The sequence below is a fragment of the Oncorhynchus mykiss genome, chromosome 1, assembly GCF_057628025.1.
Source record: "Oncorhynchus mykiss isolate SJ-2025 chromosome 1, ASM5762802v1, whole genome shotgun sequence".
Classification (NCBI taxonomy): Eukaryota; Metazoa; Chordata; class Actinopteri; order Salmoniformes; family Salmonidae; genus Oncorhynchus; species Oncorhynchus mykiss.
Genome location: NC_143022.1, coordinates 62,172,316 through 62,199,424, shown reverse-complemented (window position 1 = coordinate 62,199,424; position 27,109 = coordinate 62,172,316). Strand labels below are relative to the sequence as shown.

At 45.6% G+C, this 27,109-nt stretch overlaps 1 protein-coding gene across 1 annotated transcript in view; it reads left to right on the top strand.

The window, feature by feature from the left end:
* The window catches only part of LOC110525690 (inactive tyrosine-protein kinase 7), a 210,788-nt gene that overhangs the window by 106,146 nt on the left and 77,533 nt on the right, over nt 1-27,109 (top strand). The window contains exon 2 of the mRNA XM_036980912.2: nt 6,965-7,261. Within this exon, the coding sequence (XP_036836807.2) occupies nt 6,965-7,261 (297 nt within the window). The remainder of the gene's footprint in view (nt 1-6,964; nt 7,262-27,109) is intronic.

Here is a 27,109-nt window from a genome sequence, read left to right as displayed (position 1 = left end):
TGTGAATAATTTTTTATAAGATTCTACAAACTTTTTACAAATCTTTATGCAACATAGATCCATTTTTTTAATTGCTCAAGCTCAGTAAAGCTCAGGAATCATTGATAGATAGCAATATTCAATTCTTGTCTCTGACATTCAAGACAATTTAAGTCAGGACTGAGACTAAACCACTCGGGAACACTCAACTCCTCCTGGAAAGCATTCTAGTGTGTCTTTGGCATTGCAATTTGTGTAATTGTCTCACTAAAAAATAAAACTATCCCAAGGTGTCACGTTCGTCATAACGAGGAGACCAAGACTCAGCGTGATAAGAATACATACTTCTTTTAATGAAGAATAAACACTGAACAAACTATACAAAACAACCGTGACGCTATGAGACGCGAGTACTGACAGGCAACTACACATAGACAATAACCCACAAAACCAAACATCTCTATTTCTTGAACTGTATTGTTGGTTAAGTAAGCATTCGGCGCATATGACAAATTAAATTGGATTTGATTTGAATATTGCTGTCCATCAATGATTCCCGACCAAGTTTACTGAGCTTGAACAATTTTGACAAAAACAATGGACATGTGTATTTTGCCCTGATGGTTGTGCAAGGTTGGTAGAATATTATTCACAGCTGAGCTGTAATGGCTGCCAAAGGCGATTCTACCAAGTATTAATTTCAGGCTGTGAAGACATACACTGTCAATACATTCTCTTTTGTTATTTATTTTTGTGGAAAATGTTGTATACTTTTTCTTTCACTTTTAAAATGTGGAGTAGGTTGGTAGGATAAAAATAAATAAATGTAAATCCCTTTTTTCATTGAATTTTAAGGCAGCAAAATGTGAAGCCTGTGCAGGGGGTGTGTAGACGTTCACTGGCGACTGTATAATAGAATAACAATTCTATTTCTAGACTATATTGATATTCTATTAATTATATTTTTTATGGAGGAGACCCCCTCACTCACTGGGCCAGCAGCATACCACCCTGCATCCCACTGCTGGCTTGCTTCTGAAGCTAAGCAGGGTCTTGGTTGGTCCCTGGATGGGAGACCAGATGCTTCTGGAAGTTGTCTTTTGGATGGGACGTTAAACGGATGTCCTGACTCTCTGTGTTCAGAGATGGCCCATGGCACTTATCGTCAGAGAAGAGGTGTTAACTTCGGTGTCCTGGCTAAATTCCCAATCTGGCTCTCAGTCACCTAATCATCCCCAGTTTACAATTGGCTCTTTCATCCCCCCTCCTCTCCCCTGTAACTACTCCCCAGGTTGTTGCTGTAAATGAGAATGTGTTCTCAGTTAACTTACCTGGTTAAATAAACAAAATGAACTCTGCTTCAGTCACTCTGTATAAAACGTAACTCAAGCAGCCCTGTCACCTTACTAGGTGTTCCCACTTCTTCCACCTTCCCCCACCAACTAGTGGACTTGGCAGTGCTCACCTGTGTTTTTTTCTGCCTCCCACGGCCAGCTGCAAGGAGACAAAGGCCGGACTGAGGGGAGATGAGGGAGGCCAGGTGAGGAGGTGGGGATGGGATGGGAGATTACCTCAGCTCATCTTGATTTAATCCTCCTGAAAGATTCTCCTTGGCTTCAACCCAGACAGAAGCATTATAGAGGCCGCATTGCAGCTCACGCTGGGGCAACTTTAAACAGCAGCCTGTTATATACTGAACAGAAATATAAACACAACATGCAACAGTTTCTAAAATTTTACTGAGTTGAAAGGAAATCAGTCACTTGAAATAAATTAGGCCCGAATCTATGGTTTTCACATAGGAATACAGATCACAGGTGACCTTAAAAAAAGATAGGGGTTTGCATCAGAAAACCAGTCAAGTATCTGGTGTGACCACCATTTGCCTCATGTCCTTCACATCAATAAAATGTCATTCTGTTCATGGTCCGTAGCTTATGCCTACCCATACCATAATCACATCGCTACCTCTCTGTTCACAACGTTGACATCATCAACACCACTCGCCCCCACAACGCGATACACGCGGTCAGCGATTGTGAGGCCTGTTGGACGTACTGCCAAATTCTCTAAAACGACATTAGTGGCGGCTTCTGCCAGAGAAATTCATATTAAATTATCTGGCAACAGCTCTGGTGATCATTCCTGCAGTCAGCATGCCAATTGCACGCTCCGGCAAAACTTGAGACATCTGTGGCATTGTGTTGTGTGACATTATTACTGCACATTTTAGAGTGGCCTTTTATTGTCCCCAGCACAAGGTTCACCTGTGTAATGATCATGCCGTTTAATCAGCTTCTTGATATCCCAGGCTTGTCAGGTGGATGGATTATCTTGGCAAAGGAGAAATGCTAACTAACATTTCAGAAAAACAAGCTTTTGTGCGTACTGTATGGAACATTTGTGGGATCTTTTATTTCAGCTCATGAAACATGGGACCAACACTTTACATGTCGCGTTTATATTTTTGTTCAGTGTATGGCAATGTCGGGATAACTAGCAATTAAGATCAGTATGAATAATGGTCTCGATGGCTTGCACAAATACAATTGGCAAAAAAGGAATCCGGTGCGTGGCCAGAATGCTCAGAATTAGAATTCACATATAAGCAAAGTTACTTAATCATCTCGCATCGGACCAATACAAAAGCCCTTTAACCCACATGAGCCCAGTCCTTGATGAACAGAGAAACCATACACACGCTCAACTAGGTGTATTTTAAGTTTACGTCAACTGTGCCAATGGACCTTTCACTTTGATAATACACTTTGCCACAGACCATGACGTGAAAACTCATAACACTCAGTGGGACATGATTTAGTGTAGGCCTACTGAGAGGCCTGGAATGCATCCCAAATGGCGCCCTATTCCCTACATAGTGCACTTATTTCGACCAGAGCCCTTTAAATGCCACCCGCCCCATCCCTTATTTCTCACTGTTTGTCCTATGGTCAAATTTAGTCTGTCACATTTTGATATAGGTCAACTGTGGACTGGCCTTGTATTTATTCCCATCCTTTTCACTGCTCCTCAAATCATGGAGACATTAGTAAATAGGGCAGAAAATATTTCTCTATAGTGCTGCGAGTTAAGTGCGTGTGTGCTCACGGTATGTCTGTGAGCTGATGGAACATGACCGTGAGGAAGGAGAGGATGTGTGTAAGGGCGTTCGTCTGTAGGAGGAAGAGAAGCGGACCAAAGCGCAGCGTGGTGGTTATTCATGTTTTAATAAATCACTACACATGAACAAACTAACAAAAACAAGAAATGTGAAAACGCAAAACAGTCCTATCCTGTGACACCAAACACAAAGACAGGAACAATCACCCACAAACACACAGTGAAACCCAGGCTACCTAAGTATGATTCTCAATCAGAGACAACTATTGACACCTGCCTCTGATTGAGAACCATACTAGGCCGAAAACATAGAAATGCCCCAAAACATAGAAAAACAAACATAGACTGCCCACCCAACTCACGCCCTGACCATACTAAATAAATACAAAACAACAGAAATAGAGGTCAGAACGTGACAGTACCCCCCCCCAAAGGTGCGGACTCCGGCCGCAAAACCTTGACCTATAGGGGAGGGTCTGGGTGGGCGTCTGTCCGCGGGGGCGGCTCTGGCGCGGGACGCGGACCCCACTTCACCATTGTCTTAGTCCGCCTTATTGTCCGCCTCCGTGGCTTACTCACCATGGCCACCCCTCTCAATGACCCCACTGGACAGAGGGGCTGCTCGGGACAGAGGGGCAGCTCGGGACAGAGGTGAAGCAGCTGCTCGGGACAGAGGGACAACTGCTCGGGACAGAGGGGCAGCTGCTCGGGACAGAGGGGCGATAGCAGCTCGGGACAGAGGGGCGATAGCAGCTCGGGACAGAGGGGCGATAGCAGCTCGGGACAGAGGGGCGATAGCAGCTCGGGACAGAGGGGCGATGGCAGCTGCTCGGGACAGAGGGGCAGCTGCTCGGGACAGAGGGGCAGCTGCTCGGGACAGAGGGGCAGCTGCTCGGGACAGAGGGGCAGCTGCTCGGGACAGAGGGGCAGCTGCTCGGGACAGAGGGGCAGCTGCTCGGGACAGAGGGACAGCTGCTCGGGACAGAGGGACAGCTGCTCGGGACAGAGGGACTGCTGCTCGGGACAGAGGGGCGGCAGCAGCTTGGGACAGAGGGGCGACAGCAGCTCTGGACAGAGGGGCAGCTGCTCGGGCGGCCCCTGGCTGACTGACGGCACTGGCGGCCCCTGGCTTACTTGCGGCCCCTGGCTTACTGGCGGCACTGGCGGCCCCTGGCTGACTGGCGGCACTGGCGGCCCCTGGCTGACGGGCGGCACTGGCGGCCCCTGGCTGACGGGCGGCACTGGCGGCCCCTGGCTGACGGGCGGCACTGGCGGCCCTGGGCAGACGGGCGGCGCTGGGCAGACGGGAAGCTCAGCTGGCGCTGGGCAGACGGGAAGCTCAGCTGGCGCTGGGCAGACGGGAAGCTCAGCTGGCGCTGGGCAGACGGGAAGCTCAGCTGGCGCTGGGCAGACGGGAAGCTCAGCTGGCGCTGGGCAGACGGGAAGCTCAGCTGGCGCTGGGCAGACGGGAAGCTCAGCTGGCGCTGGGCAGACGGGAAGCTCAGCTGGCGCTGGGCAGACGGGAAGCTCAGCTGGCGCTGGGCAGACGGGAAGCTCAGCTGGCGCTGGGCAGACGGGAAGCTCAGCTGGCGCTGGGCAGACGGGAAGCTCAGCTGGCGCTGGGCAGACGGGAAGCTCAGCTGGCGCTGGGCAGACGGGAAGCTCAGCTGGCGCTGGGCAGACGGGAAGCTCAGCTGGCGCTGGGCAGACGGGAAGCTCAGCTGGCGCTGGGCAGACGGGAAGCTCCGGCAACGCCGGAGAAGAGGAAGGCCCTGGTAGCGCCGGAGAGGCGGGAGACTCCGGCAGCGGCGCCGGACAGGCGGGAGGCTCCGGCAGCGGCGCCGGACAGGCGGGAGGCTCCGGCAGCGGCGCCGGACAGGCGGGAGGCTCCGGCAGAGGCGCCGGACAGGCGGGAGGCTCCGGCAGAGGCGCCGGACAGGCGGGAGGCTCCGGCAGAGGCGCCGGACAGGCGGGAGGCTCCGGCAGCGCTGGAGAGGAGGAAGGCCCTGTAAGGATGGGCCGGAGAGACAGCCTGGTACGGGGGGCTGCCACCGGAGGGTTGGTGCGTGGAGGTGGTGACGGATAGACCGGACCGTGAAGGCGTACTGGAGATCTTGAGGGCAGGGCTGGCACCAACCGCCCTGGCTGGATCTTCACCCTAGCCCGGCAGATGTGGGGAGCTGGGATGTAGCGCACTGGGCTAAGCACGCGTACTGGGGACACCGTGCGCACAACTGCATAACACGGTGCCTGACCAGCACCACGCCCGCCACAGTTAGCACTGCTAGGAGCACTGTAGTACTGAGATGGCACAGGACGTGCAAGGCTAGGGAGATGCACAGGAGGCCTGGTGCGTGAGGCTGGCACAGTCTTCACCAGACCCCTCGCACGCACCTCAGGATGAGTATGGAGAGCTGACCCCGGTGCCATTAAATCCCTGACACGCTCCGTCGGGCGAATGTCGTGCCTCATGCACCAAACCAGCAAGTCCCTCATATCACTCTCCTCCAATTTCCCCATTAACTCCTTCACAGTCTCTGCTTCGCTCACCTTCAACACCAGCTCTGGTTCTGAGCTCCTCCTTGGCTCCTCACGATAAACGGGGGGAGTTGGCTCAGGTCTGACTCCTGACTCTGCCACACTCCCCCTGTGCCCCCCCCCCCCAAGAAATTTTTGGGGGTGACTCTCGGGCTTCCATCCGCTCTGCCGTGCTAGTTCCTCATAATGCCGCCTCTCTGCTTTTGCTGCCTCCAGCTCGGCCTTGGGGCGGCAATATTCTCCTGGCTCTGCCCAGGGTCCTTTCCCGTCTAGAATCTCCTCCCAAGTCCATCTCTCCAAGTAGTGCAGCCTCTCCCACTGCTGATTTTGCTGCTGCTGCTGTTGCTCCTCCTGCTGCTGCTTTTGCTGCTGCTGCTGTTGCTCCTGCTGCACCAGTCGCTTCTCCTGCTGCTGCTGTTGCTGCTGCTGTTGCTGCTGCCTCTGTTTACCACGCCGCTTGGTCCTTGGTAGGTGGGTGATTCTGTAAGGGCGTTCGTCTGTAGGAGGAAGAGAAGCGGACCAAAGCGCAGCGTGGTGGTTATTCATGTTTTAATAAATCACTACACATGAACAAACTAACAAAAACAAGAAATGTGAAACCGCAAAACAGTCCTATCCTGTGACACCAAACACAGTGACAGGAACAATCACCCACAAACACACAGTGAAACCCAGGCTACCTAAGTATGATTCTCAATCAGAGACAACTATTGACACCTGCCTCTGATTGAGAACCATACTAGGCCGAAAACATAGAAATGCCCCAAAACATAGAAAAACAAACATAGACTGCCCACCCAACTCACGCCCTGACCATACTAAATAAATACAAAACAACAGAAATAGAGGTCAGAACGTGACAATGTGTGTCAGAAGTCTCTCTTTCCTTCTCCCTCTGTTCTCATGAAACACAGCTCTTTCATGAGACAAGCCTGTACTGCAGAAGAAAAAAAACATATAGAAAGGGCTTGAATTATTTGTCCAATACATTCGGGAATGAGAATCTACTTTTCTTGGCTGTCATTATCCTTACAACATTTTAGCAATACATTTCAGTTTTCAATTCAGCTGTCCGTTTCCTGACAATGTTTATTCACTGGATTAAGACCTACTATTAAACAACATTTAAATGTCTTGAATGACTCGAATCAAACCTTTTAATGGCTTCATTACTCAAGACCAAATGTTGTTGTGGTACAATGGTGACTAATGGAAACGGCAATAACATTTTTACTATTGTGGTCAGTGGTAACCTAATTTCAACATTATCTCTCTCTCCCTCCCCACATTGTCCCTCCCCTCCCCACCTCTCCTCTATTTCCCTCAGTTCTTTGCATCCAGGCAGCACCTATCCAGTTCACCAAGGAGCCCAAATCCCAGGATGCATTGCATGGCCGCAGTGCCATGCTCCGCTGTGAGGTCAGCGACCCAGCAGACATCCAGTATGGCTGGCTAAACAACGGTCAGCCCCTGGATGACACCGAGAGGCGGTTCCGCGAGGTCAGCAACCTCAAGTTCACGGCGGTGGACCGGAGAGTGGACGCTGGCAACTTTGAGTGCGTGGCCACCAACACGGTCACAGGAGAGGAGGCCCACTCTACTAACGCTTCTTTCAACATCAAGTGTGAGTGTTAATACATGTCCCCTACACTTGGGGTTGTGTTCCTTGAGGTGCAACATTCAGAATAGATGTTAAATGCTGCAGATAAAAAATGTATGAATATAGTTGACATGGTGCCTGGGTCATCATGACAGAAAATCATATCTGTTACAAAAAATGCATTTCTATCTAACCGTTTTGCAACGTTTGCACCCTTTTGAACAGACCCTTAACCATGCGCTGAACATGTGCAAGATTTTCCTCATGGACGTTAAATACCCACAAGCCCACAAGTTTCAGATATGCAACACTGGTGGATTGTTATGTCTCAAAGCAGTCTACCTAAATTAAAAAGCCACATAAAAACCTCAATATAGAATGTCCTGTAAGGTTTGTACGAGATGAGAAAATGTTTCTATACCTTGTGGGTACCTTGTTCTTTGTTGCCTCCCTCCCATTCAAAAGGAAACTTGATATGTGTGCCACCAAGCATGTGTTTCTTGTTTCTTTTCTCCGTTGTGTAACACTCACTTTTCCCACAACCCCTCAAAAGGCTTTTGTGTGTCGAAATTACTGAGGAGTGAAACTCACCTTACAGCCATATCATTACTTACGTTCTAGATTAACAGTGTCCTGTTTCGACACATTATTCATTCATGTTTTTCTCAACTGCCCCAAAAACCCAAACCCTGTGCCGTTTTAAGGCCTCTTAGTACTCAGAGATCTCTTACTAAAGCAAATCAAAGTTTATTGGTTGTGTACAAAGATTTGCAGATGTTGTCACAGGTGCAGCGAAATGCTTGTGTTTCTAGCTCCAACAGTGCAGTAATAATACCTAGTAATACAAAACAATATGCACATAATCCAAAAAGTAAAGAGAAAGAAATTAAGGAATATCAGAACGAGCAATATATATACACATACATACAGTGCATTCGGAAAGTATTCAGACCCCTTGACTTTTTCCACATTTTGTTACATTTCAGCCTTATTCAAAAATGTATTAAATTAATTTCATCATCAATATACACACAATACCCCATAATGACAAAGCAACAACAGGTTTTTAGAAATGTTTGCAAATGTATTACAAATAAAAAACAGATACAGTGGGGCAAAAAAGTATTTAGTCAGCCACCAATTGTGCAAGTTCTCCCACTTAAAAAGATGAGAGAGGCCTGTAATTTTCATCATAGGTACTATGACAGACAAAATGAGAAAAACATTGTAGGATTTTTTATGAATTTATTTGCAAATTATGGTGGAAAATAAGTATTTGGTCACCTACAAACAAGCAAGATTTCTGGCTCTCACAGACCTGTAACTTCTTCTTTAAGAGCCCCCTCTGTCCTCCACTCGTTACCTGTATTAATGGCACCTGTTTGAACTTGTTATCAGTATAAAAGACACCCGTCCACAACCTCAAACAGTCACACTCCAAACTCCACTATGGCCAAGACCAAAGAGCTGTCAAAGGACACCAGAAACTAAATTGTAGACCTGCACCAGGCTGGGAAGACTGAATCTGCAACAGGTAAGCAGCTTGGTTTGAAGAAATCAACTGTGGGAGCAATTATTAGGAAATGGAAGACATACAAGACCACTGATAATCTCCCTCGTTCTGGGGCTCCACGCAAGATCTCACCCCGTGGGGTCAAAATGATCACAAGAACGGTGAGCAAAAATCCCAGAAACACACGGGGGGACCTAGTGAATGACCTGCAGAGAGCTGGGACCAAAGTAACAAAGCCTACCATCAGTAACACACTACGCCGCCAGGGACTCAAATCCTGCAGTGCCAGACGTGTCCCCCTGCTTAAGCCAGCACATGTCCAGGCCCATCTGAAGTTTGCTAGAGAGCATTTGGATGATCCAGAAGAAGATTGGGAGAATGTCATATGGTCAGATGAAACCAAAATCTAACTTTTTGGTAAAAACTCAACTCGTCGTGTTTGGAGGATAAAGAATGCTGAGTTGCATCCAAAGAACACCATACCTCCTGTGAAGCATGGGGGTGGAAACATCATGCTTTGGTGCTGTTTTTCTGCAAAGGGACCAGGATGACTGATCCGTGTAAAAATGAATGGGGCCATGTATCGTGAGATTTTGAGTGAAAACCTCCTTCCATCAGCAAGGGCATTGAAGAGGAAACGTGGCTGGGTCTTTTAGCATGACAATGATCCCAAACCCACCGCCCGGGCAACAAATGAGTGGCTTCGTAAGAAGCATTTCAAGGTCCTGGAGTGGCCTAGCCAGTCTCCAGATCTCAACTCCATAGAAAATCTTTGGAGGGAGTTGAAAGTCTGTGTTGCCCAGCAACAGCCCCAAAACATCACTGCTCTAGAGGAGATCTGCATGGAGGAATGGGCCAAAATACCAGCAACAGTGTGTGAAAACCTTGTGAAAACTTACAGAAAACGTTTGACCTCTGTCATTGCCAACAAAGGGTATATAACAAAGTATTGAGATAAACTTTTGTTATTGACCAAATACTTATTTTCCACCATAATTTGCAAATAAATTCATTAAAAATGTGATTTTCTGGATTTTTTTCCTACAATCCTACAATGTTTTTCTCATTTTGTCTGTCATAGTTGAAGTGTACCTATGATTAAAATTACAGGCCTCTCATCTTTTTAAGTAGGAGAACTTGCACAATTGGTGGCTGACTAAATACTTTATTGCCCCACTGTACCTTATTTACATAACTATTGATTGGATATGATTTGGAAAGACACACACCTGTCTATTTAAGGTCCCATTGTTGACAGTGCAACCATCTCTTCAGCACTCCACCAATCAGGCTTTTATGGCAGAGTGGCCAGACGGAAGCCACTCCTCAGTACAAGGCACATGCCAGCCTGCTTGGAGCTGTTGCGCCTTCTTCACCACAATGTCTGTGTGAAGGGACCATTTCAGGTCGTCAGTGATGTGCATGCCGATGAACTTGAAGCTTTTGATCCTCTCCACAGCCGCCCCGTCTATGTGGATGGGGTGTGCTCTGTCTGCTGTCTCCTTTAGTCCACAATCAGGAGGGGGCTGGGCACACAGCCCTGTGGGGCCCACGTGTTGAAGATCAGCGTGGCTGAGGTGTTGTTGCCCACCTTAACCAATTGGGGTCAGGCCGTCAGGAAGTCAAGGACCCAGTTGCACAGGGAGGGGTTCAGACCCAGGGCCCTGAGCCTAGTGATGAGCTTGGTGGGTACTATGGTGTTGAAGGCTGAGCTGTAGTCGATAAACAGCATTCTTACATAGTTATTTCACTTGTCCAGGTGGGATAGGGCAGTGTGCAGTGCAATGGCGATTGCGTCGTCTGTGTATCTGTTGGGGCTGTATGCAAATTGTAATGGGTCTAGGTTGTCGGGTAAGGTGGAGGTGATGTAGGCCCTTAACTAGCCTCTCAAAGCACTTCATGATGACAGAAGTGAGATCTACAGGGCGAGAGTCATTGCGGCTTGGGATGTCGTCTGGGCCTGCAGCCTTGCGAGGGTTAACACACTTAAGTGACTTACTCATGTCGGCGGCAGAGAAAGAGTGCACACAGTCCTGTCACATAACCAGTCCTGTCACAATATGTTCCTGTCACATAACCAAACCACAGCAGCCCTCTTGTGTTTCAGTATGAAAACCAAGGGAACTCTGTCCAGCTGCACTTCTGATACAAGCAGCAGCCTTATTTAGTCCTGGGGGTGAAGCCCTACAGGAAGGGACTGGTGAAAAGGCTTTGTTTCTCAGGAACTCAGTTGATATATCGGAACGTATGTCCCTTTTCCCACATGATGGCCTATAAAAACAACTGATGGCTTTTTAGAAAGCAGCTGGATAAGGCAATGCCCAGATGATTCCACTGTTTCCCTTCAACGTGTTGGCTGGGTGGTTTTGACTGTGTGGTCAAGGCTAGGTTTGTCCTGTAGCTCCTGAGCACAGAAGAAGCAGATGAGCATTAGATTGCAGAGTAATGGAGCAACACAGAACACACGGGCATGCTCGTACGCACGCACGCACGCACACACACACACACACACACACACACACACACACAAACACACACACACACACACACACACACACACACACACACACACACACACACACGTCAATGAGGCTGTGGCGTTTGCTGCCTTGGCTCTGCTCCTATTACTGAAGGACAGCCTGTTATCCCAAATAAACATTATTTTATGAGGCCCTCGTCTGACCTGAAGGAAAATGCTTTTATGTCCTTTAATTAAAAGTGATTTATCGCTGCTATAAAAGCGTAGACTGACTCACTGACAGAGATAAAAACAAGTTAAACATGAACTACCAGTTGTCATAACCCAGAATAAACTAGATGATCTTCCAGGTCACGATTGTCAATTCAAAGAACTCAAGAAGGCTTTTATGTGTTAATCATTATTAAATATGGTGAACGTTTTTTCTTCTAATTAAAAATTTACTTTTATGGGTCTCCCGAATTTGCGCAGTGGTCTAAGGCATTGCAACTCAGTACTAGAGGCATCACTACAGACATCCTGGTTCAAATCCAGGCTGTATCACAACTGGCCGTGATTGGGAGTCCCATAGGGCAGGGCACAATTGGCTCAGCGTCGTCTGGGTTTGGCCGGTGTAGGCTGTCATTGTAAATACACATTTTCTCTTAACTGACTTGCCTAGTTAAATAAAAGATTAAATGTGTACCTGACCTGAAGTTCTATACTTGTGTATGTGCAAGTGAGAGAGACAGGAGAATTCAGGAGTGAGAGAGACAGGAGAGTATTAAGTGTATTTATGAACTTTTGTATGAGCTCATGCATGTACAGTATGTGCATACGCTCTGAGTGGTAGTTGTATATAGTCCACTTTCTATATATCAAACAGGCTACTCGGTAGTTCAGGAGGCCAAAGGTTGTACGTGTACAGTGCTTTCAGAAAGTATTCAGACCCCTTGACTTTTTCCACATTTTGTTACATTACAGCCCTATTCTGAAAATGGATGAAATAAATTACAAATCCTCAGCAATCTACACACAACACCCCCTAATTACAAAGCAAAAACAGGTTTAGAGATTTTTTTTCTCCAAATGTATTAAAAATAAAAAAGCAGAAAAACCTTATTTACATAAGTATTCAGACCCTTTGTTATGAGACTCAATTGAGCTCTGGTGCATCCTGTTTCCATTGACCATCCTTGAGATGTTTCTACAACTTGATTGGAGTCCACCTGTGGTACATTTGATTGATTGGACATGATTTGGGAAGGAACGCCTGTATATATAAGGTCCCACAGTTGACAGGGCACGTCAGAGAAAAAAACAAGCCACGAGGTCGAAGGAATTGTCCGTAGAATTCCAAGACAGGATTGACTCGAGGCACAGATCTGGGGAAGGTTACCAAAAAATGTCTGCAAGCATTGAAGGTCCCCAAGAACACAGCGGCCTCCATCATTCTTATATTGAAGAAGTTTGGAACCACCACTACTCTTCCTAGAGCATTCTCAGCAATCGGGGGAGAAGGGCCTTGGTCAGGGAGGTGACCAATAACCTGATGGTCATTCTGACAGAGCTCTAAAGTTCCTCGGGGGAGATGGGAGAACCTTCCGGAAGGAAAACCATTTCTGTAGCACTCCACCAATCAGGCCTTTATGGTAGAGTGGCCAGATAGAAGCCACTCCTCAGTAAAAAGGCACATGGCAGCCCGCTTGGAGTTTGCCAAGTGGCACCTAAAGACTATCAGACCATGAGAAACAAGATTCTTTGGTCTAATGAAACCAAGGTTGAACTCTGGCCTGAATGCTAAGCGTCTGGAGGAAACCTGGCACCATCCCTACAGTGAAGCATGGTGGTGGCAGCATCAGGGAATGATGAACAGAGTAAAGTACAGAAAGATCCTTGATGAAAACTTGCTCCAGAGCGCTCAGGACCTCAGACTGTGGCGAAAGTTCACCTTCCAACAGGACAACGACCCTAAGCACACAGCTAAGACAACGCAGGAGTTGCTTCGGGACAAGTCTCAGAATGTCCTTGAGTCAATGGGTCTGAATATTTTCTGAAGGCACTGTACGCACACGTCTCTGAGTGTGCGTGTCTATGGTGGTGTGCATGTATTTTTGCATTTGTCCTACACACTATGGACAAGAGGGTGTTGATAGAGCATCCCACAACAGGCCTTTCTGAGGGCTAAACGCTTAGGCCCTTTGAGGTTGGCTGGTGGATGGATGAGGCTTCTGTCAGAACAAGGGTGAGGGTTGGCCGGGGGTCCAAATAGAGAGACTCATGGTGTTTGGGTCTGGTGGGTCTGGAGACCGATGCCCTTCCCAGCACAGCCCTGCTCTTCCCCTCACTGCTCACTATAGCTACACAACATACTCTGATGCATGTCCTCTCTGATGCACTGCTGAGAGTCAGTTATTACATGGGCACAGATACCAGGGTGAAAACACTGATTAGATAACTGTAGTAGTAATTTCAGTTTGATAAGAGAGGGGAAGAGAGGGAAAGCCACCAGACTAGAATGATCTAATATGCCTTCAGATTTGGCCCATTTTGCAGTATATCCAGACTTCCGTGGCCTATTATAAATAATCTTAAGGCTAGGCGTCCCGCTAGCGGGACAACTTCTGGTGACACTGGAGGGCGCGCAATTCAAATAAATAATCATATAAATGATGGATATTAAACATGTAGTTACATACAAGTGTCTTATATCGGTTGAAGGCTTAAATACTTGTTCATCTAACTGCACTGTCCGATTTACAGTAGCCATTACAGCGTAAGAATGCTATGTGATTGTTTGAGGACGGTGCCCCGCGTCAAAATATTTCTCCACCGGCACAGGTTTCATAAATTCACAGATCGCGATTTAAAATATTCACTTACTTTTTGAAATTCTTCCTCTGATTTGTCATCCAAAGGGTCCCAGCTATAACATGTAGTGTTGTTTTGTTAGATAACATCCTACTTTATACCCCAAAAAGTCAATTTAGTTGGCGCCATCGATTTGATTAATCCACTCCATACCGCTAAACGTTGTTAAAACAAGTCTATTGACTCCTCAGATACCATAAAATGTTATCAAACTATAATATTTCATACGGAAAGAAGTATGTTTAATAGGAAAACGATATTAGCAGGTGCATCTCGTCTTCATCGCGCGCGCATACACGAATTTCCAATAGTGTGTCCCAGTACTAAAACTCATTATTCTTACTCGTTTTGGAGGAAACAAGCCTGAAACCTTGAACATTCAGTTCTGACACCCAGTGGAAGCCATAGGAATTGCATACTGGGAGGTAGATTTAATTATTTCCCTATACTTTCCACTGTAAGAGCATGGGCTCTCAAAAAAAACAAATTCTGGTTTGTCTCTGGATTGTCTACTACCATATCTAGTCTCCTATATTATTTTAACATTTCCCCAAATTTCAGATTGTTTTCTTTCCAATGGTACCAATTATATGCATATACTGGCTTCAGGGCCTGAACAACAGGCATTTTACTTTGGGCACGTCAGTCAGGTGGAAACTGAGAAAAAAGGACCCTAGCCTGAAGAAAATTATATATATATATATATATATATATATATATATATATATATATATATATATATATATATATATATATATATATATATATATCTTGGAGGAGTTCCCACATATGCTGAGCACTTGCTAGCTGCTTTTCCTTCACTCTTCTGTCCAACTCATCTCAAATGAGTTGAGGTCAGGTGATTGTGGAGGCCAGGTCATCTGATGCAGCACTCCATCACTCTCCTTCTTGATCAAATAGTCCTTACACAGCCTGGAGGTGTGTTGTGGGTCATTGTTCTGTTGAAAAACAAATGATAGTCCCTCCAAGCGCAAACCAACTGGGATGGTGTATCACTGCATCACTGCAGAATGCAAGGACATGGCGGTTGGAACCAAAAATCTCAAATTTGGACATATTTCCATGGTCTAATGTTCATTGCTCATCTAATGTTCATTGTTTCTTGTCCCAAGCAAGTCTCTTCTTATTATTGATGTCCTTTAGTAGTGGTTTCTTTGCAGCAATTCTATTGGCCTAAATTATTTATGGACTAACTAAATAATCATGCAATTACACAAACAGGATAGCTTACACATTGATTACTACACAATGCAATGAAAAGTCCCTAGTGGAATAACCTAATATGATGGCTTGTTAAAAAATTGAAAAGGGAGGGGCATGTAAGAAAGAGCCAGAGAAGAGACCAAGGACTTTACCTACGGTTGAATAATACGCTCATCGTAAATATGGATATTTAGCACCCCAACAACCACTCATTCGGATTTTGAAATGCTTGTAAATATTTACGATTGTATGTCTTTGTTGTCTCTGTTGAAATCGCTGGTCCATCTGGGGAGAGTAGTTCGACAGAAGTCTCTGGTTTGTCCCCAAAGGTCACAATGGTTTTTGTAGTTGAAGCTTTTTGGTTTCGAAGTGCCTGTGAGAACGGATCTTCCAGAGGAAGTGTTCGTTAGAATGGATCTTTAAAGTACCACCCAGTGGTTCTCAGTCGAGTTTACTAGACTAAAGTACTTAAACAGCTGCAGACTGAATGTTCACGTGTAGTCTTCTTCTTTGAGAGAGTTTCAGAGTTTCTAACCATTTCAACGTGCAACTACACTCCGTGTTTTTCTGGTCTCATAGAGTCGGACCATTCGTGACGTCTGGTTCAACACTGTCCGTCTGCTTGGTCTGATATGTTAATTCTTCACAAGGGGTTTTATGCACTCTGGCAAAAGGGGCATTCCATGACGCCTACATAATGTCTGTGCTCACGTGGTTGTGGTCACTGACTGGGTAGAGCTTTTATATGAAAAATAATTCTCATATAGAAGGCTAACATCACATTTCATCTTCTCACAGATAGTTTCATATTTAATCATATGAGTTCCACAACATTTAGATGTAAATCTGATAAATGGGAAATACGTATACACATTCAGAAATACAGCTATGTTGTTAAACCATCCTTAATGAGATCCCAAAACACGATCTGATCTGACATAATTGTTCTTTCAGTGCCCACGGACCGTTCCAACTGTTTGGATTATAGAAATATTGTTTCAATATCCATCAATCTTGGATGTCACAGTCCTACAAAATCTCTCTGTTGTAGCAAAGATATTTCTAACTTCCATTTGCAGAGCGGGAGAGAGAGAGTTCCTGCAGGTATTTACAACCATCATAAAACAGCCAACTTCACCCCTCTCTCCTTCTGCAGGAGAGAGAGGGCGCTGCAGAGTGGACCCACTGTAACCTGATCCTTCAGATATTCACAGGAGAGTCATGACACTATTTAAATATTTTTTTTTAATTTCACCTTTATTTAACCAGGTAGGCTAGTTCTCAACAAGTTCTCATTTGCAACTGCGACCTGGCCAAGATAAAGCATAGCAATTTGACACATACAACAACACAGAGTTACACATGGAATAAACAAAACATACAGTCACTGCAGTAGAAAAAATACAACAAAAAGTATATATACAGTAAGATAAGGGAGTTTAGGAAATAAATAGGCCATGGTGGCGAAGTAATTACAATATAGAAATTAAACACTGGAATGGCAGATATGCAGAAGATGAATGTGCAAGTAGAGATACTAGGGTGCAAAGGAGAAAGATAAATAAATAAATAAATACAGTATGGGAATGAGGTAGATAGATGGGCTATGTACAGGTGCAGTGAACTGTGAGCTGCTCTGACAGCTGGTGCTTAAAGCTAGTGAGGGAGATATGAGTCTCCAGCTTCAGTGATTTCTGCAGTTCGTTCCAGTCATTGGCAGCAGAGAACTGGAACGAGAGGAGGCCAAAGGAAGAATTGGCTTTGGGGGTAACCAGTGAGATATACCTGCTGGAGCACGTGCTACGAGTGGGTGCTGCTATGGTGACCAGTGAGCTGAGATAAGGCAGGGCTTTACCTAGCAGAGACTTGTAGATAACCTGTAGCCAGTGGGTTTGGCGAAGAGTATGAAGCGAGGCCCAACCAACGAGAGCGTACAGGTCGCAGTGGTGGGTAGTGTATGGGGCTTTGGTGACAAAACGGATGGCACTGTGATAGACTGCATCCAATTTGTTGAGTAGAGTGTTTGAGGCTATTTTACAGATGACATCGCCGAAGTCGAGGATCGGTAGGATGGTCAGTTTTATGAAGGCATGTTTGGCAGCATGAGTGAAGGATGATTTGTTGCGATATAGGAAGCCGATTCTAGATTTCATTTTGGATTGGAGATGCTTAATGTGAGTCTAGAAGGAGAGTTTACAGTCTAACCAGACACTTAGGTATTTGTAGTTGTCCACTGATTCTAAGTCAGGGCCGTCCAGAGTAGTGATGCTGGACAGGCGGGCAGGTGCGGGCAGTGATCGATTGAATAGCATGCATTTAGTTTTACTTGCATTTAAGAGTAGTTGGAGGCCACGGAAGGAGAGTTGTATGGCATTGAAGCTCGTCTGGAGGTTAGTTAACATAGTGTCCAAAGAGGGGCCAGAAGTATACAGAATGGTGTCGTCTGTGTAGAGGTGGATAAGAGAATCACCAGCATCAAGAGCAACATCATCGATGTATACAGAGAAAAGAGAGCCCGAGAATTGAACCCTGTGGCACCCCCATAGAGACTGCCAGAGGTCTGAACAACAGGCTTGACACACTGAACTCTTATCTGAGAAGTAGTTAGTGAACCAGGCGAGGCAATCATTTGAGAAACTAAGGCTGTCGAGTCTGCCAATAAGAATGTGGTGATTGACAGGGTCGAAAGCCTTGGCCAGGTCGATGAATATGGCTGCATGACCTTCATGTCTTAAAGTAATGATGGACTGTCGTTTCTCTTTGTTTATTTGAGATGTTCTTGCCATAATATGGATTTGGTCTTTTACCAAATAGGGCTATCTTCTGTATACCACCCCTACCTTGTCACAACACAACTGATTGGCTCAAATGCATTAAGAAGGTAAGAAATAAAGAAAAACCTGTGTCCAAACTTTTGACAGGTACTGTAAGTCTACCATCCATATGTGCATTGTATATGAGTATATTTAGACCTAGAAACCCACTACCCACATTTGTTCAGCGATACAGTTGAGTGCAGCTGGGGTCTGGAAGAGTAGATCTGCGTTCCAAACGGCACCCTATTCCCTATATTATGGCCCTGGTCAAAATGACCCTGGTCAAAATTAGGGCATTGTATAGCGAATAGGGTACCATTTGGGAAGCAGCCTAGCACTAATCTATTTCACTCAATGGAGGCTCCTCTAATCCCTTCAATTCAGAACAGTAATTTAGAGTACAATTAAGCCCTGTGTTTTCTAATGAAGGCTTAGCCTAGTCCCCTCTGCTAGCTCTTTGTTTCAGGGTTTCACGTTTTAATGTCACGTGCACAAGTACAGTGAATGTCACGTTCTGACCTTAGTTCTTTTGTTATGTCTTTGTTTTAATATGGTCAGGGCGTGAGTTGGGTGGGTAGTCTATGTTCCTTTTTCTATGTGGTGTTTTTGTGTTTGGCCTGGTATGGTTCTCAATCAGAGGCAGGTGTCGTTAGTTGTCTCTGATTGAGAATCATACTTAGGTAACCTTTTCCCACCTGTGTGGTGTGGGTGATTATTTTCCGTTTCAGTGTTTGCACCATTCGGGACTGTTTCGGTTTTCATTTTGTTTCTCTTGTTCTTTTTGTATTCTGTATTCACTCTCATTAAATTACATTATGGATACATACCACGCTGCATTTTGGTCCTCCGATCTTTCCTACTACTCCTCCTCAGAAGAGGAAGAAGAAAGCCGTTACAGAATCACCCACCAACCAAGGACCAAGCAGCGTGGTATCGGGCAGCAGCGATCTCCGGACTCCTGGACATGGGAGGCGATTCTGGACGGCAAGGGACCCTGGGCACAGGCTGGGGAATATCACCGCCCCAGGGAAGAGCTGGAGGCAGCCAAAGCAGAGCGGTGGCATTTTGAGGAGTTGGCACAGCAGCACAACAGCAACGAGAAGCAGCCCCAAACATTTCTTGGGGGTGGCACACAGGGAGTGTGGCTAAGTCAGGTAGGAGACCTGAGCCAACTCCCCGTGCTTACCGTGGAGAGAGGTGGCCCGGACAGGCACCGTGTTATGCCGTGAGGCGCACGGTCTCCCCGGTGCGCAGGCATTGCCCGGTACTTTAAATAGCAGCGCCTCGTATCGGCCGGGCAAGAGTGGGCATCGAGCCAGGTGCCATGAAGCCGGCTCAGCGCATCTGGTCTCCAGTGCGTCTCCTTGGCACCAGCCCTGCGCACGGTATCCCCGGTTCGCCAGCACAGCCCAGTACGGTCTGTTCCACCTCGCTGCACTGGCCTGGCGATGGGAAGTATCCAGCCAGGTAGGGTTGTGCAGGCTCGGTGCTCGAGACCTCCAGTGCGCCTCCACGGTCCGGTCTATCCGGTGCCTCCTCCACGCACCAGGCCTCCGGTGGCATCCCCCCGCACCAGGCTGTCTCTCCGTCTCCTCCCTACAGGTGCTCCCGCCTGTCCAGCTCCCAGCAGATTCATGCAGAGTACTAACGACATGATTTGGCACTATGTTCATTGTTGTTTAACTAGCTAATGTTAGCTGGCTGGCCTGCTAGCTAAAGTTACGTGATGTGTATGATCGTTGTTTACCTAGCTAGGTTTGTTGTTTACCTAGCTAGCTAGCTAGCTACATGTCTTAACAAAAGACTCCACTACACAAGTAACCATTTCGGGTGTGTTCGTAAATTCAGTCTGAGTATGCCAGAGCGCAGAATAACTGATGAATTTATGAACGCACAACATCCGTTGAATATGGCCAGTGTCAGTAAACGTCAACAAAAAAGTATAATAAAATTGGTGCCAGCAGAGCTGGTTAGGCTGTTTTCATGTTATCCAGAGGTAAACAGAGGTAAACGTGTGCGCTCTGAACGCTCAGAGAGCAAAACGAGATGGGTGGGGCTAAAGCTTAAGAGGGTGTGAACGATGCTGAATGGTTGTAGACAAAGAGGAGCTCTTCACTAGGTACCAAAACATTTAAAGGCCATTTTCTCAAAGTGAATTTACAAGTTTATCAACTTTCTAAGCAGAATTACTTTCCCATTGTTCCTCAAAAATGCAGTGTATGATATACCATTTTATAGTGCTCTACTTTTATCCAATGTAAAAAAAAAACATACAAAAATATACATTTTAAAATTTAGCTACATAAGACGATTTGAGCCGTTTGGTCAAATATTTTCATTGTGCAGGGATACTGGAGCGATAGAGGTGGATATTTATAGGGTTAAGGTGACTAGGCATCAGGATATATGATAAACAGAGTAGCAGCAGCGTAAATTATGATTGTATGTGAGTGTGTGTGTGTGTGTTTAGAGTCAGTATGAATGTGTGTGCATGTTGTGTGTGTTAGAGTGCATAGAGACAGAGCAAAAATTAAAATACAAGGGTCAACTCAGCTCAACTCCGTGTAGCCATTCTGTTAGCTATTTAGCAGTCTATGGCTGGGGATAGAAGCTTTCAGGAGCCTGTTGGTGTCAGGCTGTGCGGAAGCAGAGAGAACAGTCTATGGCTTAGGTGGCTGTAGTCTTTAGCAAATTTCCGGTCCTTCCTTTCACACCGCCTGATATAGAGGTCCTGGATGGCAGGGTGCTTGTCCTCAGTGATGTACTGGGCTGTACATACCAACTTCTGTAGCGCAATGTGATCGAGGGCGGTGCTGCTAATTACTCCAATATGGAAGATCTCCAGCAATCCAATTCACAGGCTGGATGAATGAATCAGAAAAAGGAGAAACAGACAGTCCATCACCCATAGTCACTTCCTGTAGAACATAGAACGAGGGAGAGTTCGGTTTTGTTGTTTTGAAAAGTTTGTTGTTTTGAAAGTGTATTGGAAAGTTTCTTCAGTATTTAGCTAACTTTTTAGTTTGTATCTCACGACGCAGATGGCCTCAATTGCTGGGATTGCTAGTCTCTCTCCAGAGATCTTTCCAACCAAGGCCAGATCTGAAGAGCTATTTGGCGTAGCAGCTAGCCTAGCTGCTAGCTAGCTGCCTATCAAGCTATTTGGCCATAATAACCATTGTTATGTTTGGAGGACAAAGGGGGAGGCTTGCAAGCCGAAGAACACCATCCAAACCGTGAAGCACGGGGCTGTGGCAGCATCATGTTGTGTGGGTGCTTTGCTGCAGGAGGGACCGGTGCACTTCACAAATTGGATGGCATCATGAGGGAGGAAAATTATGTGGATTTATTGAAGTAACATCTCAGACATAGGTCAGGAAGTTAAAGCTTGGTCGCAAATGGGTCTTCCAAATGGATAATGACCCCAAACAGACTTCCAAAGTTGTGGCAAAATGGCTTAAGGACAACAAAGCCAAGGTATTGGAGTGGCCATCACAAAGCCTGACCTCAATCCTAAATAAAATTTGTGGGCAGAACTGAAAAAGCGTGTGCGAGCAAAGAGGCCTACAAACCTGACTCAGTTAATACAGATTTTTTTTTCTGAGGTCTTGGCTGATTTCCCCATGATGTCAAGCAAAGACGCACTGAGTTTGAAGGTAGGCCTTGAAATACATCCACAGGTACACCTCCAATTGACTCAAATGATGTCAATTAGCCTATCAGAAACTTCTAAAGCCATGACATCATTTTCTGGAATTTTCCAAACTGTTTAAAGGCACAGTCAAATTAGTGTATGTAAATTTCTGACCCACTGGAATTGTAATACTGTGAATTATAAGTGAAATAATCTGTCTGTAAACAATTGTTGGAAAAATTACGTGTGTGATGCGAAAAGTAGATGTCCTAACCGACTTGCCAAAACAATATTTTGTGAAAAAGAAAATTGTGGAGTGCTTGAAGTTTTAATGACTCCAACCTAGGTGTATGTAAACTTCCGACTTCAAATGTAGTATTCCTCTTATCTAGGTGGGTGAGGGCAGATTTCATCGCCTATGGATCTGTTTGTGCGGTATGCAAATATGAGTGGGTCTAGCCTGTCTAGGACACAGGTTCCGCTAACGGAACCTCCCTTCCAACATTCCGCTGAAAAGGCAGTGCAGGAAATTCAAAAATATTTTTTTGAAATATTTAACTTTCATAGATTAACAAGTCTAATACATCAAATGAAAGATATACATCTTGTTAATCTACCCATCGTGTCCGATTTTTAAAATATTTTACAGCGAAAACACAACATACTGTATATTTATGTTAGATCACCACCAAATCCCAAAAAACACAGCCATTTTTCCCAGCCAAAGATAGTAGTAAGTAGAGTAAGAGTAGCAAAAGCAGAATTAGAGATAAAATTAATCACTAACCTTTGATAATCTTCATCAGATGACACTCATATGACATCATGTTACACAATACATTTATGTTTTGTTCGATAATATGCATATTTATATCCACAAATCTCTGTGTATATTGACGCCATGTTCAGACTCAACTCATAAGGCAGGCAAACTTCCAAACAGAAGTGGAAATTCTGGGGCTGGTTGATTTTCAACTCATCGCCTATATCTTATTTGGATTTGAATAGGCAATGAGTTGAAAATCAACCAGCCCCAGAATTTCCACTTCCTGTTTCTGTTATACTCACAGACGGTAATTCAAACAGTTTTAGAAACTTCAGAGTGTTTTCAATCCAATAGTAATAATAATATGCATATATTAGCATCTGGGACAGAGTAGGAGGCAGTTCACTATGGGCACGCAATTCATCCAAAGTGAAAATGCTGCCCCCTATCCCTAAAAGGCTAGGGTGTCTGGAATGATGGAGTTGATGTGTACCATAACTAGCCTTTCAAAGCACTTCATGATTACAGATGTGCGTGCTACAGGGCGTAAATTATTGTTGCGTGAAGCCTGAGAGTTATTGGGAACAGGAAGTATTGTATTCATCTCAAGACGTGGGGATTACAGACTGGGACAAAGAAAGGATGAAATTTACAGTGAAAATGCCAGGTGATCTGTGCATGCCCTGAGAACGCGCCCTGGAACAGGCCTTTGTATCCAAGCCGACCAACACTTGACCTCACTGGTAAAGAATGGAGGCGACAGGAAGCCTATTGTCAGCTTGTTTGTTAGTCCTAGGGTTTGTAGGGTTGAACTTGATTGATTACTGTACCGAGATGTGGAATTACAGTGGGATGTGGAACTAGTGGGAAAAATGGGTAATCTGAAAATTTGGATTTTTAAACACCTTTGGTGTGTGTGCATGCATCTGCACACATCCAAATGTGCCCATGCGCGCGCACACACACACACACACACATACTCCTCACCGTCACATTCGGACTATCTCCCTAATAGAATTCCATGTTTTATTTTCCCCACAATGCACCACAGCATCTCAGAGCTACCTGGGAGAGCAGCATCTGTGGTGTTTGATAGCAGAATTACGGAGTCTCCCAGGACCCCCTACACCTCAAGCTCTTTTATTTCCTGTGGTTGGCTGTCAAAATAAGTCCCCCATGTGTATAGGTGTAATGATCCAGACAGTGCCTGCCTGAATGTGATATGGCCCAGGGGCCTCATTTATAACCGTAGCGTAAATTTCACACTAAATATTTGCTTGTGCCATTTCTGAAAAGACTGCACACACATGAGATTTATAAACTTGGTGCACTCCATACATACGCATGTTTCCCGTTAAAAATCACACCCGTCCTGAAACTGTGCGCGCGTGAACAAACATTTAAAACTACCCTTATTTGCTGTACACTTAGGAAGTATTCGAATTAGGCAGAGGCAATAGCGAACTTGATCAAATGTCTTTGGAGCTGATGGCAGAATGTTAATCTTTTGCAGTGATATTTGCTGTAGGTCTAGGTTGTCTTACATACACAAAGTGTTTAAAGACAACAATGTTTTGCACTTTTTCTCGAATCTTTGCTGCACTGCCCGCAAATTCTGAAACATTTTCTACTTACGGTGGTTGCCATTTTGCGCTGTTCTGTGAAGGGAGAAGTAACACAGCGTTGTACGAGATCTTCAGTTTCTTAGCAATTTCTCGCATTGCAAAAGGGTTTTCTAATGATCAATTAGCCTTTTAAAATGCTACATTTGGATTAGCTAACAACGTGCCATTGGAACACAGGAGTGATGGTTGCTGATCATAGGCCTCTGTACGCCTATGTAGATATTCCATAAAAAATCTGCCGTTTCCAGCTGCAGTAGTCATTAACAATGTCTACACTGTATTTCTGATCAATTTGATGTTATTTTAATGGACAAAAAATATGCTTTTCTTTCAAAAACAAGGACATTTCTAAGTGACCCCAAACCTTTGAACTGTAGTGTATTTTGGAACATTGCGGCTTGGACTTGCTTCCATTCAGCCACGAAGCAGCCCCGAACCATGATGCTCCCTTCACCATGCTGTACAGTTGGGATGAGGTTTTGATGTTGGTGTGCTGTGCCTTTTTTTCTCCCCACATAGTGTTGTGTGTTGATTCCAAACAACTCAACTGTAGTTTCATCTGTCCACAGTTTTTTTTCCAGTAGCGCTGTGGAACATCCAGGTGCACTTTTGCAAACATCAGACGTGCACTTATGTTTTTTTTTGGACAGCAGTGGCTTCTTCCGTGGTGTCCATTCTTGTTTAATGTTTTACGTATCATAGACTCGTCAACAGAGATGTTAGCATGTCTCAGAGATTTCTGGAAGTCTTTAGCTGAAACTCTAGGATTCTTCTTAACCTCATTGAGCATAATGCGCTGTGCTCTTGCAGTCGTCTTTGCAGGACGGCCACTCCTAGGGAGAGTAGCAACAGTGCTTAACTTTCTCCATTTATAGACAAATTGTCTTACCGTGGACTGAGGAACATTTAATTATTTTTATTTATTTAACTAGGCAAGTCAGTTAAGAACAAATTCTTATTTACAATGACGGCCTACCCCGGCCAAACCCAGACGACGCTGGGCCAACTGCGTGCCGCCCTATGGGACTCCCAAACACGGCTGGATGAGATACAGCCTGGATTCGAACCAGGGACTGTAGTGATGCCTCTTACACTGAGATGCAGTGCCTTAGACCACTGCGCCCCTCAGTAGCCCAAACATCAAGGCTTTTAGAGATACTTTTGTTACCCTTTCCAGCTTTATGCAAGTCAACAATTCTTTGTCTTAGGTCTTATGAGATCTCTTTTGTTCAAGGCATGGTTCACATCAGGCAATGCTTCTTGTGACCAGCAAACTAATTTTGTGAGTGTTTTTTATAGGGCAATGCAGCTCTTACCAACATCTCCAATCTCGTCTCATTGATTGGACTCCAGGTTAGCTGACTCCTGACTCCAATTAGCTTTTGGAGAACTCATTAGCCTAGGGGTTCACATACTTTTTCCAACCTACACTGTACTGTAAATGTTTAAATGGACAATATAGACAAGAAAAATACAATAAGTTGTCTAATTATTTTAAGCACACTATATTTGTCTATCGTGACTTTTTTTAAATTTGTCTATCGTGACTATCGTGATCCAATTTGATGACCAATTTATATAGAAATCCAGGTAATTCCAAAGGGTTCACATACTTTTTATTGCCACTGTATGTGTATAAGTGCAATATTGTCTACTCGAGGAATTTGAAGTGAACGTATTCAGACGTAATAAGAATACAGAAGTTGCATACAACCAACCGGCTGTTCCACGTTAATAAACTGTGCTTTGGATCAGATTACATAGAGCAAAATATTACAACTAGCTTATCTGTTTACTACTTTGAAATGGATCCAATTAAACGAGAGACGAATGGTTTCCTTGTTGCTGGCCTATTGGCTACCTCTTGAGTATGAAACCATCACAGAAAAGGTGAGGAATGGAACTTTTGCATGGAAACTGGGGCACGCATGTTTTGGTGGTATATTTTGTACTTAAGCACGGTTTATAAATGAGGCCCCGTTAGAGCAGCTCAGTCAGTGTGAGCCCTTCGATCTCCAGTCTCCCAGTGTCTGTCAGACCCACACTGCTAGACTGTAACGGCGTTCTTCGTTTGCTGAAAGAGAGGACCGAAATGCAGCGTGGTGGTTACTCATGTTCTTTAATGAATGACGATACATGAAATAACTAAATGAATACGAAAACAACAAACGGAACGTGAAACCTAATACAGCCTATCTCGTGAACACTACACAAAGACAGGAACAATCACCCACAAACACACAGTGAAACCCAGGCTACCTAAGTATGATTCTCAATCAGAGACAACTAATGACACCTGCCTCTGATTGAGAACCATACTAGGCCGAAAACATAGAACTGCCCCACAACATAGAAAAACAAACATAGACTGCCCACCCAACTCACGCCCTGACCATACTAAATAAATACAACACAAAGGAAATAGAGGTCAGAACGTGACAGTACCCCCCCCCAAAGGTGCGGACTCCGGCCGCAAAACCTTGACCTATAGGGGAGGGTCTGGGTGGGCGTCTGTCCGCGGTGGCGGCTCTGGCGCGGGACGCGGACCCCACTTCGCCATTGTCTTAGTCCGCCTTATTGTCCGCCTTCGTGGCTTACTCACCATGCCCACCCCTCTCAATGACCCCACTGGACAGAGGGGCTGCTTCGGACAGAGGGGCAGCTTCTCGGGACAGAGGGACAGCTGCTCGGGACAGAGGGACAGCTGCTCGGGACAGAGGGACAGCTGCTCGGGACAGAGGGACAGCTGCTCGGGACAGAGGGACAGCTGCTCGGGACAGAGGGACAGCTGCTCGGGACAAAGGGACAGCTGCTCGGGACAGAGGGGCAGCTGCTCCGGGCGGAGGGGCTCTAGCGGCCCTAGCGGCCCCTGGCTGACTGGCGGCACTGGCGGCCCCTGGCTGACTGGCGGCCCCTGGCTGACTGGCGGCACTGGCGGCCCCTGGTTGACTGGCGGCGCTGGCGC